Source organism: Ostrea edulis, chromosome 6 (assembly GCF_947568905.1).
Source record: "Ostrea edulis chromosome 6, xbOstEdul1.1, whole genome shotgun sequence".
Classification (NCBI taxonomy): domain Eukaryota; kingdom Metazoa; phylum Mollusca; class Bivalvia; order Ostreida; family Ostreidae; genus Ostrea; species Ostrea edulis.
Window position 1 is genome coordinate 50,383,197 of NC_079169.1, and position 11,918 is coordinate 50,395,114.

At 33.6% G+C, this 11,918-nt stretch overlaps 1 protein-coding gene across 1 annotated transcript; it reads left to right on the top strand.

Annotated features, from left to right (window-relative positions):
* Positions 1 to 507: 507 nt before the first annotated feature.
* Positions 508 to 11,664, top strand: LOC125683782 (uncharacterized). Its single transcript, XM_048925241.2, has 4 exons — positions 508 to 1,968; positions 2,057 to 2,185; positions 9,465 to 9,593; positions 11,035 to 11,664. The coding sequence occupies exons 1-4, from the start codon at positions 1,236 to 1,238 to the stop codon at positions 11,424 to 11,426; spliced, it is 1,383 nt and encodes a 460-aa protein (XP_048781198.1). The 5' UTR covers positions 508 to 1,235; the 3' UTR covers positions 11,427 to 11,664.
* Positions 11,665 to 11,918: the final 254 nt, after the last annotated feature.

Consider the following 11,918-nt stretch of genomic DNA (forward strand, 5'->3'; position numbering starts at 1 on the left):
AAAGCTTACAAAAAGCGTGGAACGATTACATGAATCGAAAGAGGGGTGAGATAGACTGGGAATTCATACATTTTAGAGATATTATTGCCACCAGAAAAAAAATTATGAAAGGGTGTGTGTGTGTGTGTGTGTGTGTGTGTGTAGTAATATCCATACTTCAGGTGCCTGTGAAAACTACGTGTGCTAACTGCTTTTAGTGTAAAGAAATATATAAGAAGGAATTGTTGTCTTGCAATACAATAATCATTTAATCACCAAAACATTATATAATCATGTGCCTGTTTTTAAAAAATGTGTTTGAAATAATTATATACTGGTTTTATTACGGAAATGTATAAGATGGGACAATTTTCATCGAATTCAATTTTTCATGACAAAATGACAGCTAATGCCCCTTTAAAAATAAAGAAATATGTTTATAATATATTATGTTATATATATATATATATATATATATATATATGTGTGTGTGAAAAGTGTACAGACGAACGGACAGATGGACGACAAACAAAAGTCGATCAGGAAAAGTCAGGTGAGCTAACACGGAGGTCCCGTATTAAGGCAGGCGTTTGCACGCTCGTTGTTACGGCATTTGAGTGCTAAGCATGTGTACGTGGTACTTTATTTACATCTAGGGACGTCTTGACATGGAGGAGGACTCTCGCAGGGACATGAAACAAACAAAAACAAAGGCCTTTGTTGTACTGGTCAGTTTTTCACATTTTGAAATTACATGTACAGTTGCAGTTAGTCAATTTACGAGAGAGAAAAAAAAGGGGGGGGGGTATTATTAACCTAGACCGAATGTTTTTAAATTAATTCAATTATTAACTACTAGTAATGTCAGCGATTTAACAACGCAGTATTGCAGGAAATACTTAGTTGACACTTACTACCATAATGACCACCTCTCAATATTAAGGCAACTGTGGTAAACCGCAAATTTCTTCGTTATCATGACCGTCCTAAGATCCCACGACATTTTGGAGCTTGAATTTTAGTGAAGTGTTTGTTACACGAAAATATCATACTTCGATGAAATGTATAACTGATATTAGAGTGTACACAAATCAATGAATTCATCCATCAAGCCGTAATGAAGAGATGTGGATTAATTTTCATACGCAATAGAGACCACTACCACTTGGGGAAACACACGAATTATCGGTCTGTTAGCTAAATTAAGGACTTTATATAAACATCAAGCGACTCAACATTTGATTTAAATCGTAAGGATGCTGCTTTGGATATTTTGTTGCCTGTGTGTTACAGTTAACGGTCGATTGTCTCCCCTGACTGATGATGAAATACTCAACACTACTAGTCTGGCAGAGAATGACTTTGTTAACAAAAACACCGACGTCTTCAGACAATTACTAAACCAGGAGACACTGATCAGAATAGCGCTGGTTAAAAACGTCCACGATCTTATGAAAGATATGGTGGATTTAAAACAAAACATGGGGGTCACGGACAGAAGATATCAGGACGCAGAGGAAGAAATCCTTCTCTTAAAACGAGAGGTCCAAACTCTGAAAACGGAGAGTAAGAATGTAAAGGAACAGGTTCTGAAATTTCAGCTGGAATTCGCCGATATTGAGGACAGGTTCAAAACGATTGAAAGCAATTTCACAAAAGTCGCAAACAACCGCACTGAATATGAAAACGAATTAGATACAAAACGACAATTATTTGAGAGGAACACATCAAACGTATTGGAAGACGTGAAAATTGAAGTTCGCCATTTATCTGTAACGCTTTTAGATCTGAACAAGCACTTTTTGGATTTGGATAGATCTATTCCAAATCTTGTAGAGAACAAGTTAAAAATTATGTCCGAAAGACTTAATGAATCACTTGACATGGGGAGGGAAAATCTTCTTCTCTCTAACAGTTACCATGAGCAATTATCAAGGAATTTCTCTGTTTTAGAAAATCATCACTACAGAATAATGGAAATGATGTCAAGTATGTTCCAATATTAATTTGAATTCAAAAATTTGACTGTGAATTATGAAAGGATCATGCTGAAATCTCTCTGTGTATTCATTTTCAGATGACATTAACAAAACTATTTATGGTCTCAAAGCGGAAGTTGAACAATCCCAGAATGATCAGTTGAAGTTGTCGTCTGCTGTGTCATCCCTGGAGGTTTTCAGACTGAATATGACCTTGAATAGTTGTGGTAAGTCAATACCATACAAATACATTCCTTTGAAGAGGTCAGTCCATATATATATATTTTTCTTTTATTAAAATGCTCATTTCATAATGCATGCATACATCACAAAAATAACAATGCATATCATACATCAGAAAATTCAGAAAATTTCATTTCATAATGCATATATCATAACAATCGCAATGCATATTATAATGCATATCATCATGCATCAGAAAAATCATTTCAAAAATCACCATATATCAGAAAAAAATCATATACATCGCAATAATCGTAATTCATTTCATACATCAGAAAAATCATGAAATTTCATTTCATAATGCATAATTTTATCATATCAATATTATATATATATATATATATATATATATATATATATATATATATATACATACATACATACATACACATATACACACACACATATTCATACATACACACACACATACACCATATGACAAGGGATCAAAATTTACATATACATTACAAAGAGTAACCACATAAACCAAATGTCTGAACCTGCGGTTCCTCTCGTACTGAGCAGGATTACCGTCTCCTATCATATAATAAATGTCATTTTTGATTTAACCAATGTTTTTTAAGGACAGCATTTTGTGTAAAAAGCTCACATTTTAACTTTTGTCGGAGATTTCTTTCTGACATTGATTCATTTTTCATCTTATATCTGTACATAATAAACGTATAAAGGCTATTAGATTATTGAAAAACAAGATTTTTTCATTGGTTTCATGATAGAATCCAAGTACAATGATTTTCCAAGTAATATCAATTAAATTAAGAAAAGAGCTGATTTTATGCCAAATAGGTTTGGTAACATTACAATCATACAAAAGATGTTTTGTGTCTTCTTCAATTTTACAAACTTCACACAAAGGTGATACATCTTTGTTCCACTTGCTCACAAAAACATTGTTATTCAAAATACCATGTAATAATTTATAGTTGAATTCAGATATTCTTTTTTCAGTCATTCTAGTTATTTTATTTGTATATATGTATTTCCAAATACAGTCCTCTGTAACATTGAATTCTCTTTTCCATTTATTTTCATTCAAAGTTTTTGAAATTTCATATTAAGAAGCATTGAGTAATAAGAATTGCTTTTTACATCATTTATAGATTTTACAACATTATTTTTAAATAGAAAATTGACATCTTGTTTTACTGTCACATAATGTGTATAGGGACAATCGACTTTCTTTTGGTTTGCCTTAACAGCCTTTTTAAGCATATAATATTCACATAAGAGATTGTTCTTTTTAAAAACCTTGTTTGAAAAATACAAAATGTCGTACATTTCTCCCGACTCATCAAAAATATCTCTGGCGTATAAGATACCGCCCTGTATCCAGTTTTTAAAACACAGGGGTTTGAATTATATTGAAAAAGTGTATTGCTCCATAAAAATTCACTTAGAAATTCATCTCTTTTTAAACTATCAATGGTTTTTTGCTTTTTACATCTATTGAATGCGGAAAGGACATTTCCGTAGAACTGAGGAAGATCTAACATTTCAAAACAATTTGATTTATTAAATTTATACTCATTAGTCTTAATTATATCAAATACAGAAATATTGTGTTGTTGTAAAATATCACTTAGTGTTCTATATGTAACACTTTTTTAAATCTATCATTCTGCTTATCCACGAGGCTTTTGCAGCATAGAATTTGCTTTCAACATCAACAATTCCGATATCTCCATATTCAACCTTACCAATCAAAGTATTTCTCTTAATCTTATCCCTTTTTTTCCAAATAAAGTTATATACAAGTTTTGAAACGGTTTTGAAAAAGTCACCATCTGGGTTTTGTATGATGGAAGCATTATATAGTATTTTAGAGATAGCTAGAGTATTTACTATTGTGCATTTCCCAAACATTGTCAGATTTCGTCTTTTCCACACACTAGGTATTTTTTCCAGTTTTTCAAGTTTGCTTATCCAGTTTTTTTCGTAACATTCAATTTCACCATGTCCTAGGTAGATTCCAAGAGATTTTATACAAGTTTTCGTGATTTTGATACCATTTTTGTATTGTTCATTGACATACGTATTTACAAATGAACCCGTTAATAAACATTCAGTTTTTTCTAAATTAAGATTAGGTCCGGCAACTTTCGAAAATGCTGAAATTGTTTTCAATATTTTTGATAAAGAGTTTCTATCTTGTAACAAATTCGTCCAGTCGTCTGCATATTGAAATATTTTTATGCTATCATTGTTATTCTTATTTTTCTGAAATGAAAGCCCTTTGATATCATTGTCGTTTCTTATCTGAATAGCTAAAACTTCTAATACAAAAATGAATAATAATGCAGATACAGGACATCCTTGGCGAATTCCTCTTTGCATTGTACATGGTTTTGAGATCCACCCATTATTTTTTATTTTAAACATAGGTTTATTGTAAAGTATTTTTATCATTCCAATGAATTTTGGTCCAAAGTAAAATTTATCTAAAGTTTTAAACATAAAATTATATTCAACTGAATCGAAAGCTTTTTCAAAATCAAGGAAGAGTAATATTCCATCTAGATTTTTTTGTGAATAGTATTCGAAGATATCCAGAATCAATCGAGCGTTTTCGCCTATATATCGACCTTTAATGTATCCACTTTGTTCACATCCGATAATTTTACCTGCAATTTTTTTAAGCGTCTGGCCAAAACATGTGCAAATATTTTATAATCCACATTGGTTAGACTTAAAGGCCTGTAGTTTTTTAAATAGTCTTTTTCTCCTTTTTTATGAATTAAAGAGATTACTGCATTTCGTTGTGAAAATGGTAGTATTCCAATTTGGATGCTTTTAAGAAGAGATGCATGATATAAGTCTTTATACCTTCCTCTTTATATCTACCTTATGTTTTCCTCCCTAAACATCTCCATAAGTCTACTCTGCTATGTTTTTTGCTAAGTTTTACTAAATAAGTACTAAGTCAGATTGTGTTGAAATTAGCATTTATTACAAATGCCAAACAAAATCACAATATTCAAAATATAAATGTCATACTTGTTGGATTTAAAGTAACATTTATCTTATCTAGACTAGCAAATCACACAATTATGGATATGAAAACATTAACAATATAATAATGGAGTACAAATGGCAAAAAAGATGGGGCTATTCTGCATAAAACAAGTCTTTTAAATCGTGCCAAAACACTTTATATAATTCAGCCGTTAACCCATCTTGTCCAGGAGATTTATTATTTTTCATATGTTCAACAGCCATTTGACATTCTTGCATTGTAGGTATTTCTTCACATTCTTTCTTTTCAATTTCAGTAATTTTCTTACAATTAATATTACTAAGGTTTGATTGGATATCTTGTTCAGACTTAGCTTTGCTTAATAGAGTGTTTTGTAGAAGTTTATGAGACAATCCATGATTTCGTTATTATCTGTATATTCCAATTGATTTTCATCTTTTACTTTATTTATTGTATTGTTAGATTGTTGCTTTCTTTCAAGATTTAAAATATATGATGAACTTTTTTCTCCTTTTTCTATCCATATCGATCTTGATCGTATATAAGCTCCACTACATTTCTTGGCATAATAATCGTCAATTTCTTTTTCTAACAATCGTTTATAATTCATATTCATCTCAGAAAAGTCTTTTGATTCTAATTGTTTTATTTGCAATTCAATAAAGTTTATTCGATTTTTCTTGTGTTTAGATATCTGTTTTGAGTAATTTACATAGAAGTTTTTTACACTAATTTTTGTGTGCTCCCATTTACGTATCGGATCTTCTATTTCAAGTGTATGTATTTCTTCACGTATATACATTTTCAGTTTCTTACAGAATGTTTTGTCTTGTAACAGCAATGTATTTAGCTTCCAGTAACCAGCACCTCTTGAGTTTTCAATTGTACTGAGTTCAAAAAATATACCTAAATGATCTGAAAATCTCGCATTATCAACCTTTGGTGCTTTACTTAAAAAAAATGTCATTTAGGGGAAAATCTAGTTGTTCTCAAAAAAAACATACATAATCTATTCTGCTTTGGGGAATATTATTTCCATTACACCATGTTAAACCTTGTTTGTAGTTTTTTTCCAATATATATCCAACAGTCTTTCAAGTCTACAGTTTTCAAAATTTTATTTAAAGTACCTGCACTTTTGTCACTGTTATTATCATCTAACTGAAAGTTAAAATCCCCACATAAAATCATATTATTTAAATTCATAGCATTTTGACTTATCCAAGTATTCACTCTCTTGAAAAAATCTGTTCTGTTTCTTTCGTTATTTGGTGCATAAATATTCACCAAAGTCAAAATCTTATCATCGTATCTGATATTGATCAACAGTCTTCGACCATCAAGAGATCTACACTGATTTAATATTTCTATTTTACTATTTTTTCTGAACAAAATTGATACACCTCTGCTATACACTGAATCTGAAAAGCAGTGTATCAGTTTTCCAAACCATCTTGAATTATAAACAGCTTCATGATCCTTAATAAAATGAGTTTCTTGTAAGAATATCACATCATATTTAACATCTCTCAACCAATCAAATAACACTGTTCTCTTTTTATAAGTATTTAAGCCTCTTACATTTAGAGAGTAAAGTTTTAAAGTAGTAACAGTATTTGTCCATATAATATTGAGTTTGGCAGGGCGTTTACTTACTTATCCACATCACTTTTGCTATTTTTCTTGCCAGCCTTTTTCAGATCCTTGAGAAATACTTCAATGTTTGATTGATTTTCACTCCCCGTCCCCGTCCCTTTCCGTGAAAGAGATGCATTTCTGGTTTTTCTGGCGTATTTGGACGCTAATTTTTTGTAGATTTTTCCAAGTTTGTTTTCGCCGGGCCATTTCTTGTTGTCGGTATGCAGAGTAGCCTCACTATCCAATCCTGTTCCCCACTGCATGTCATAGGTTCCCTCGGCAAATATGGTTCTGTTGTTGGAGTTCTCTAGCTTGATCTTAACTTCCGGAATCTGTTCCGCTTTGGTGGACACAATTTCCTCCATTACTAGTTCCTTCTCTTTGCTCCACCCTTGTGGATCTGGAATTGTATTGCCTCTCTCACCTTATTGGCCGCATACAGATCGCCAGCACGAATTGCTTTGGTCAACTGGTACGCGTGCTCAGCAGATTTATGCTGTGCACCAAAAACGTTAAGATCACAGGGATAAAAGTTGGAAAGTGGATTAGATTTTTCCTGAAAGACCACAATATCGCTGGATTCTGATGTATCTACGTAGTATTGCATTATGTGGATCCAGGAGCGTGTCCGGGTTCTTTGCACACTCTACACAATTTTTATGCTCCCGAGATCGAAGATTTGGGGGCATATTGTTTTTGTCCTGTCTGTCATTCTGTAATTCTGTCATTCTGTAATTCTGTCTGAAACTTTAACTTTGCTAATAACTTTTGAACAGTAAGTGATAGAGCTTTGATATTTCACATGAGTATTTCTTGTGACAAGACCTTTCCGTGGGTACCAACATTTTTGACCCCGTGACCTTGACCTTGGAGTTTGACCTAATTTTTGAAAACTTTAACCTTGCTAATAACTTTTGAACAGTAAGTGATAGAGTTTTGATATTTCACATGAGTATTCCTTGTGACAAGACCTTTCCATGGGTATTGAACCTTTTGACCTTGATATTTAACCTACTTTTAATTTTGTTTTTACATTGGTCATAACTTCTAAATGGTAAATATTAGAGCTTTCATATTGTACATGATCATTTCTTTTGACAAGATCTTTCTACTGGTACCAAGATATTTGCCCTTGTGACCTTGGCCATCTTCGGAATTGGCCATTATCGGGGGCATTTGTGTTTCACAAACACAGCTTGTTCATTCTTACACTGCTGTTTCCAATGACCAGGTTCCCAGCAGTTGTAGCACTGTAGTTTGGAATCAGATTGAAATTGGTTCTGGTGGTATATTCTGCATTTCAATTTCGCACAAACTGCGTTTCTCGGGAGAGATTGTGCTTGGGGAAGCGGGTCAATATAAAGAAATATATTGCCGTTAAGAACATTGGTCATACGGTGTGTAACAGGGTGTCTAATGTTCTCGTATTTTATGTCACTTCTAATGTTTACATCAAAGTTGCGAAGCATTTCAGAAACTGCGCTGTCGTCTACCGATAGAAGTAACCCACATATTGTTATCTTGAGTACCTTGTCATTTGGACCAGTCGCTCCAGTTGAATATGGGTTTGAGTCATATACTTGGACAGATATGTTTCTGATCTCAAATCCTTCGACTACCAGTACTGATCTGCTTTCCTTGGTTGTAAGGTAAACTCTCCATAGTTCTCGCTCTAACTGGATACAGTGTATGTCATTTTCAACCTTCTGATATAGGGCTTCATATATTTCAAAGTCACAAATCTTGTTGACTTTGTCAAACTGTATTTCTGAGTTTTTAATATATACAGGTTTAGTCGTTGAAAATTGCATTCCAGGCTGTTTCCCAGTTTTCTCAGGTTCCATTGTCGGCATTATTATCGGCGATTTGGTGCAAAAATTGACAGTCAAGTGAATTCTCTGAGTGAACACAGATCATCGATAGTCACCGATAGTCGCTTACCTGCTCTTCAAGTCCACAGTAAACAAATCAAACAATGGAATTAATTTAGTACTCTACATCGTCATAATGGCTGACTTTCTTTAAAAACATGGATGAAAAAATCGATATCAGCAATATTTGACTTTTCCTTTTCCATTTAAATACCTAGCCAGGTAGCTCAGTAGGTAAGAATAGTGACTGCTGAACTGTAGGTCGTAGGTTTGAGTCCAGCAGGGGTTTTAAAAAATTTCAGATTACCTTCTACTAAAATTGTATTTTTGACAAAATAAAGTAAATTTGAAAATTGTCAACTTCAAAATATTGTTGTACATATCCTCCACTTTTCATCTGCATCAAATTTCTCTGGTGTAGCATACCTCCTTAACGAAAATGTATCAAACATTCACATATATATACAAATTTCCAACTTTCCGCTACAAATCACACGGAACAACAAGTTTATAAATCCAAAATACTCACAAATATGTACAAATTTGCCGTAGAAAAGACAAATATCGGTCAATTTTCGGAGCAGGTAAAAAGTGCGTCCTCTACCTGCTCGTCACGTCACGTGACACTATTCTGTAGTGTCATCACTACAGAATGATGGAAATAATGTCAAGTATGTTCCAATATTAATTTGGATTCAAAAATTTGATTGTGAATTATGAAAGGATCATGCTGAAATCTCTCTGTGTATTCATTTTCAGATGACATTAACAAAACTATTTATGGTCTCAAAGCGGAAGTTGAACAATCCCAGAATGATCAGTTGAAGTTGTCGTCTGCTGTGTCGTCCCTGGAGGTTTTCAGACTGAATATGACCTTGAATAGTTGTGGTAAGTCAATACCATACAAATACATTCCTTTGAAGAGGTCAGAGAAAATTAACCGACCACCAAGTGTTTTTCTCTGAAGTTCGACATTTGGTTTCTGCAAACATACCAAATTTTTAAACATACGAACTACTAGTATGGTCCCCACCCACCACTCATTTTGGGAGTCTTATGGTTAATGAGCGGTCATGCACCCTTTTCATGTTTTGGCTCCAACGTTATGCATTACTGATTGACTACGGCTTACTCCGTTTTCTTGACATAAGACTCACGGCGGACGTGACCGGTCGTCAGGGGATGCTTACTCCTCCTAGGAACCTGATCCCACCTCTGGTATATCCAGGGGCCGGTGTTTGCCCAACTCTCTATTTTGTATTCCTTAAGGAGTTATGAGATTGATCACTATTCGTTATCATCACCTTTCATTAATTGGTTCATAGTTTTTGTCTATTATCGTTGCAAACCTCTATCTCTATCTGGGTGAATGATGACCTTCAGGACAACACTGCCTACTATCGGAATCAAATCTTCATTCTCACCTTAATGTTTTGATCAAATTTGGTAATCACATTGATCACAAGTTTGTTTTCTTGACCAGTCCCATACATGTACCAGTGGCAGCTACATTCGAGTTTTAGAATTTCTAGAGTCTGATTTTCAAAGCATAAATATGAACGAAATGTTGAAAATCTTGTTTAAATCACCTTAAAGAAACTGAACTAACTTTGACTACTCTTTTTTTTTTTTTTTAATTCTTTACGTATGTCGTTCTGTTTGTTACTGTGATTTCTGGTTCGTCGTGGGAAGGGTGACATGTGATGAATATACATGTAAAATAAATATTAAATGATAAAAGAATCAAAGGTCTAATTTTCTGTTTATCATTGTGACGTGATAAGTTTTGATCATTTCATGATGATTTTGGTTCGTTCGTCTCTTATTCGTTGGTTTTTCCTCTTCGTAAGGGGTTGACGACGCTAGTCTTCCTATTGTTCACACAATCTGAATTAAATCGGCTCCTCGATCCGCGTCTTATTCATGATATCGTTCTGCAATTGTATGCGCTTATGATTTACAAAACGGGTGTGCGAATTATTAAATACGAGGACTCAAAATATACTTAGATGAGTATTTAGTTTCTTATTGATGATTAGGGTTCACTGTCGATGATTAGAGTTTATCATGGCTGATTTAAGTTTAGTTTGTTATCGATGATCAGAGATTGTTATCGATGACTAGAGTATATTATCGATAGTTAGAGTTTATCATCGATGATTAGAGTTTATTATCGGTGATTAGAGTTTATTATCGATTATTAGAGTTTTACGATATAGGAGCTGACTCGGGTTTGTATTCTTGCCCCTTAGTATATTACTCAAATTCCCATGTATGTAGGAACTCTTGAGTTTTATTCTGCTTTATGTGTGTATCTGATTATTCACAGGGAAAGCAGCTCCTGTAGGATTTACTGTGGGCGTGACGAGCTCCGATTCTTCCTGGTCTGGTAGTACCTTGGTGTTTCCTCACGTTGTTTATAATGGTGGGAATGGATATAATCCCAGCACCGGAATCTTTACCTCACCCACGGACGGGACATACGTGTTCTTTGTCAATGTTAATGTGTACGGTGGTAATTATCTATACTTAGATATTGTTCTTAATGAAGTCTCAAAAGTTAGATCAATGTCACATAATACTGCACAGTACATGACGGGAACAAACCTGGCCGTCCTTAGGTTAAACAAAGGAGACAGAGTTTGGATCAGACGACACCGCGGAAAAGGATATTATTCCAACTCTGTGCCCATAACAACATTTTCTGGCTTCCTTCTCTGATGACAATAAATCAAACGATACACTGCAACAGGATTCTATTCCTTGGAAGTACCAGTCACACCATTTTCAGGTTTAATTTTGTGATGAGACGAGGTAATCATGTCATTCGTGTACCCATAGAAAATTTCTGTTTACGTGTCGCAAGTGATTTGTAATTTACTAAACTGTGTGTTTTGTACTTGGCTTATAATTGATCTCAATCATTATTGCAAATAATCATAAAATGACTGCATATCTTTGTGTGGTTTCCTTGCTCTATCGGTGAAAATAAAATCCGCACCGAGTTTCTTTCTTTTTTTCTTTTTTTTTTCTTTTTTTTGGCAGAGGAAATGGCAACGAATAAAAGATATTTGTATTCAGTGTGAAATGAAATTTTACACGTTGCTGGTTTTAATCGTTTTTCGGTTGTCTGTCTGTCTGTAAACTTTCACTATGATTTGAGGTCTAATGTCATTACTGTCTGTATCGGTATAACTAATACATCAAAACTGG

What these genes read in the sequence shown, in the direction of transcription:
- LOC125683782 (XM_048925241.2), top strand. Translation starts at nt 1,236, where the DNA reads ATGCTGCTTTGGATATTTTGTTGCCTGTGTGTTACAGTTAACGGTCGA. An exon ending in AATAATGGAAATGATGTCAA is followed by an intron (nt 1,969 to 2,056) that starts GTATGTTCCAAT and finishes ATTCATTTTCAG; the next exon opens with ATGACATTAACAAAACTATT. An exon ending in TATGACCTTGAATAGTTGTG is followed by an intron (nt 2,186 to 9,464) that starts GTAAGTCAATAC and finishes ATTCATTTTCAG; the next exon opens with ATGACATTAACAAAACTATT.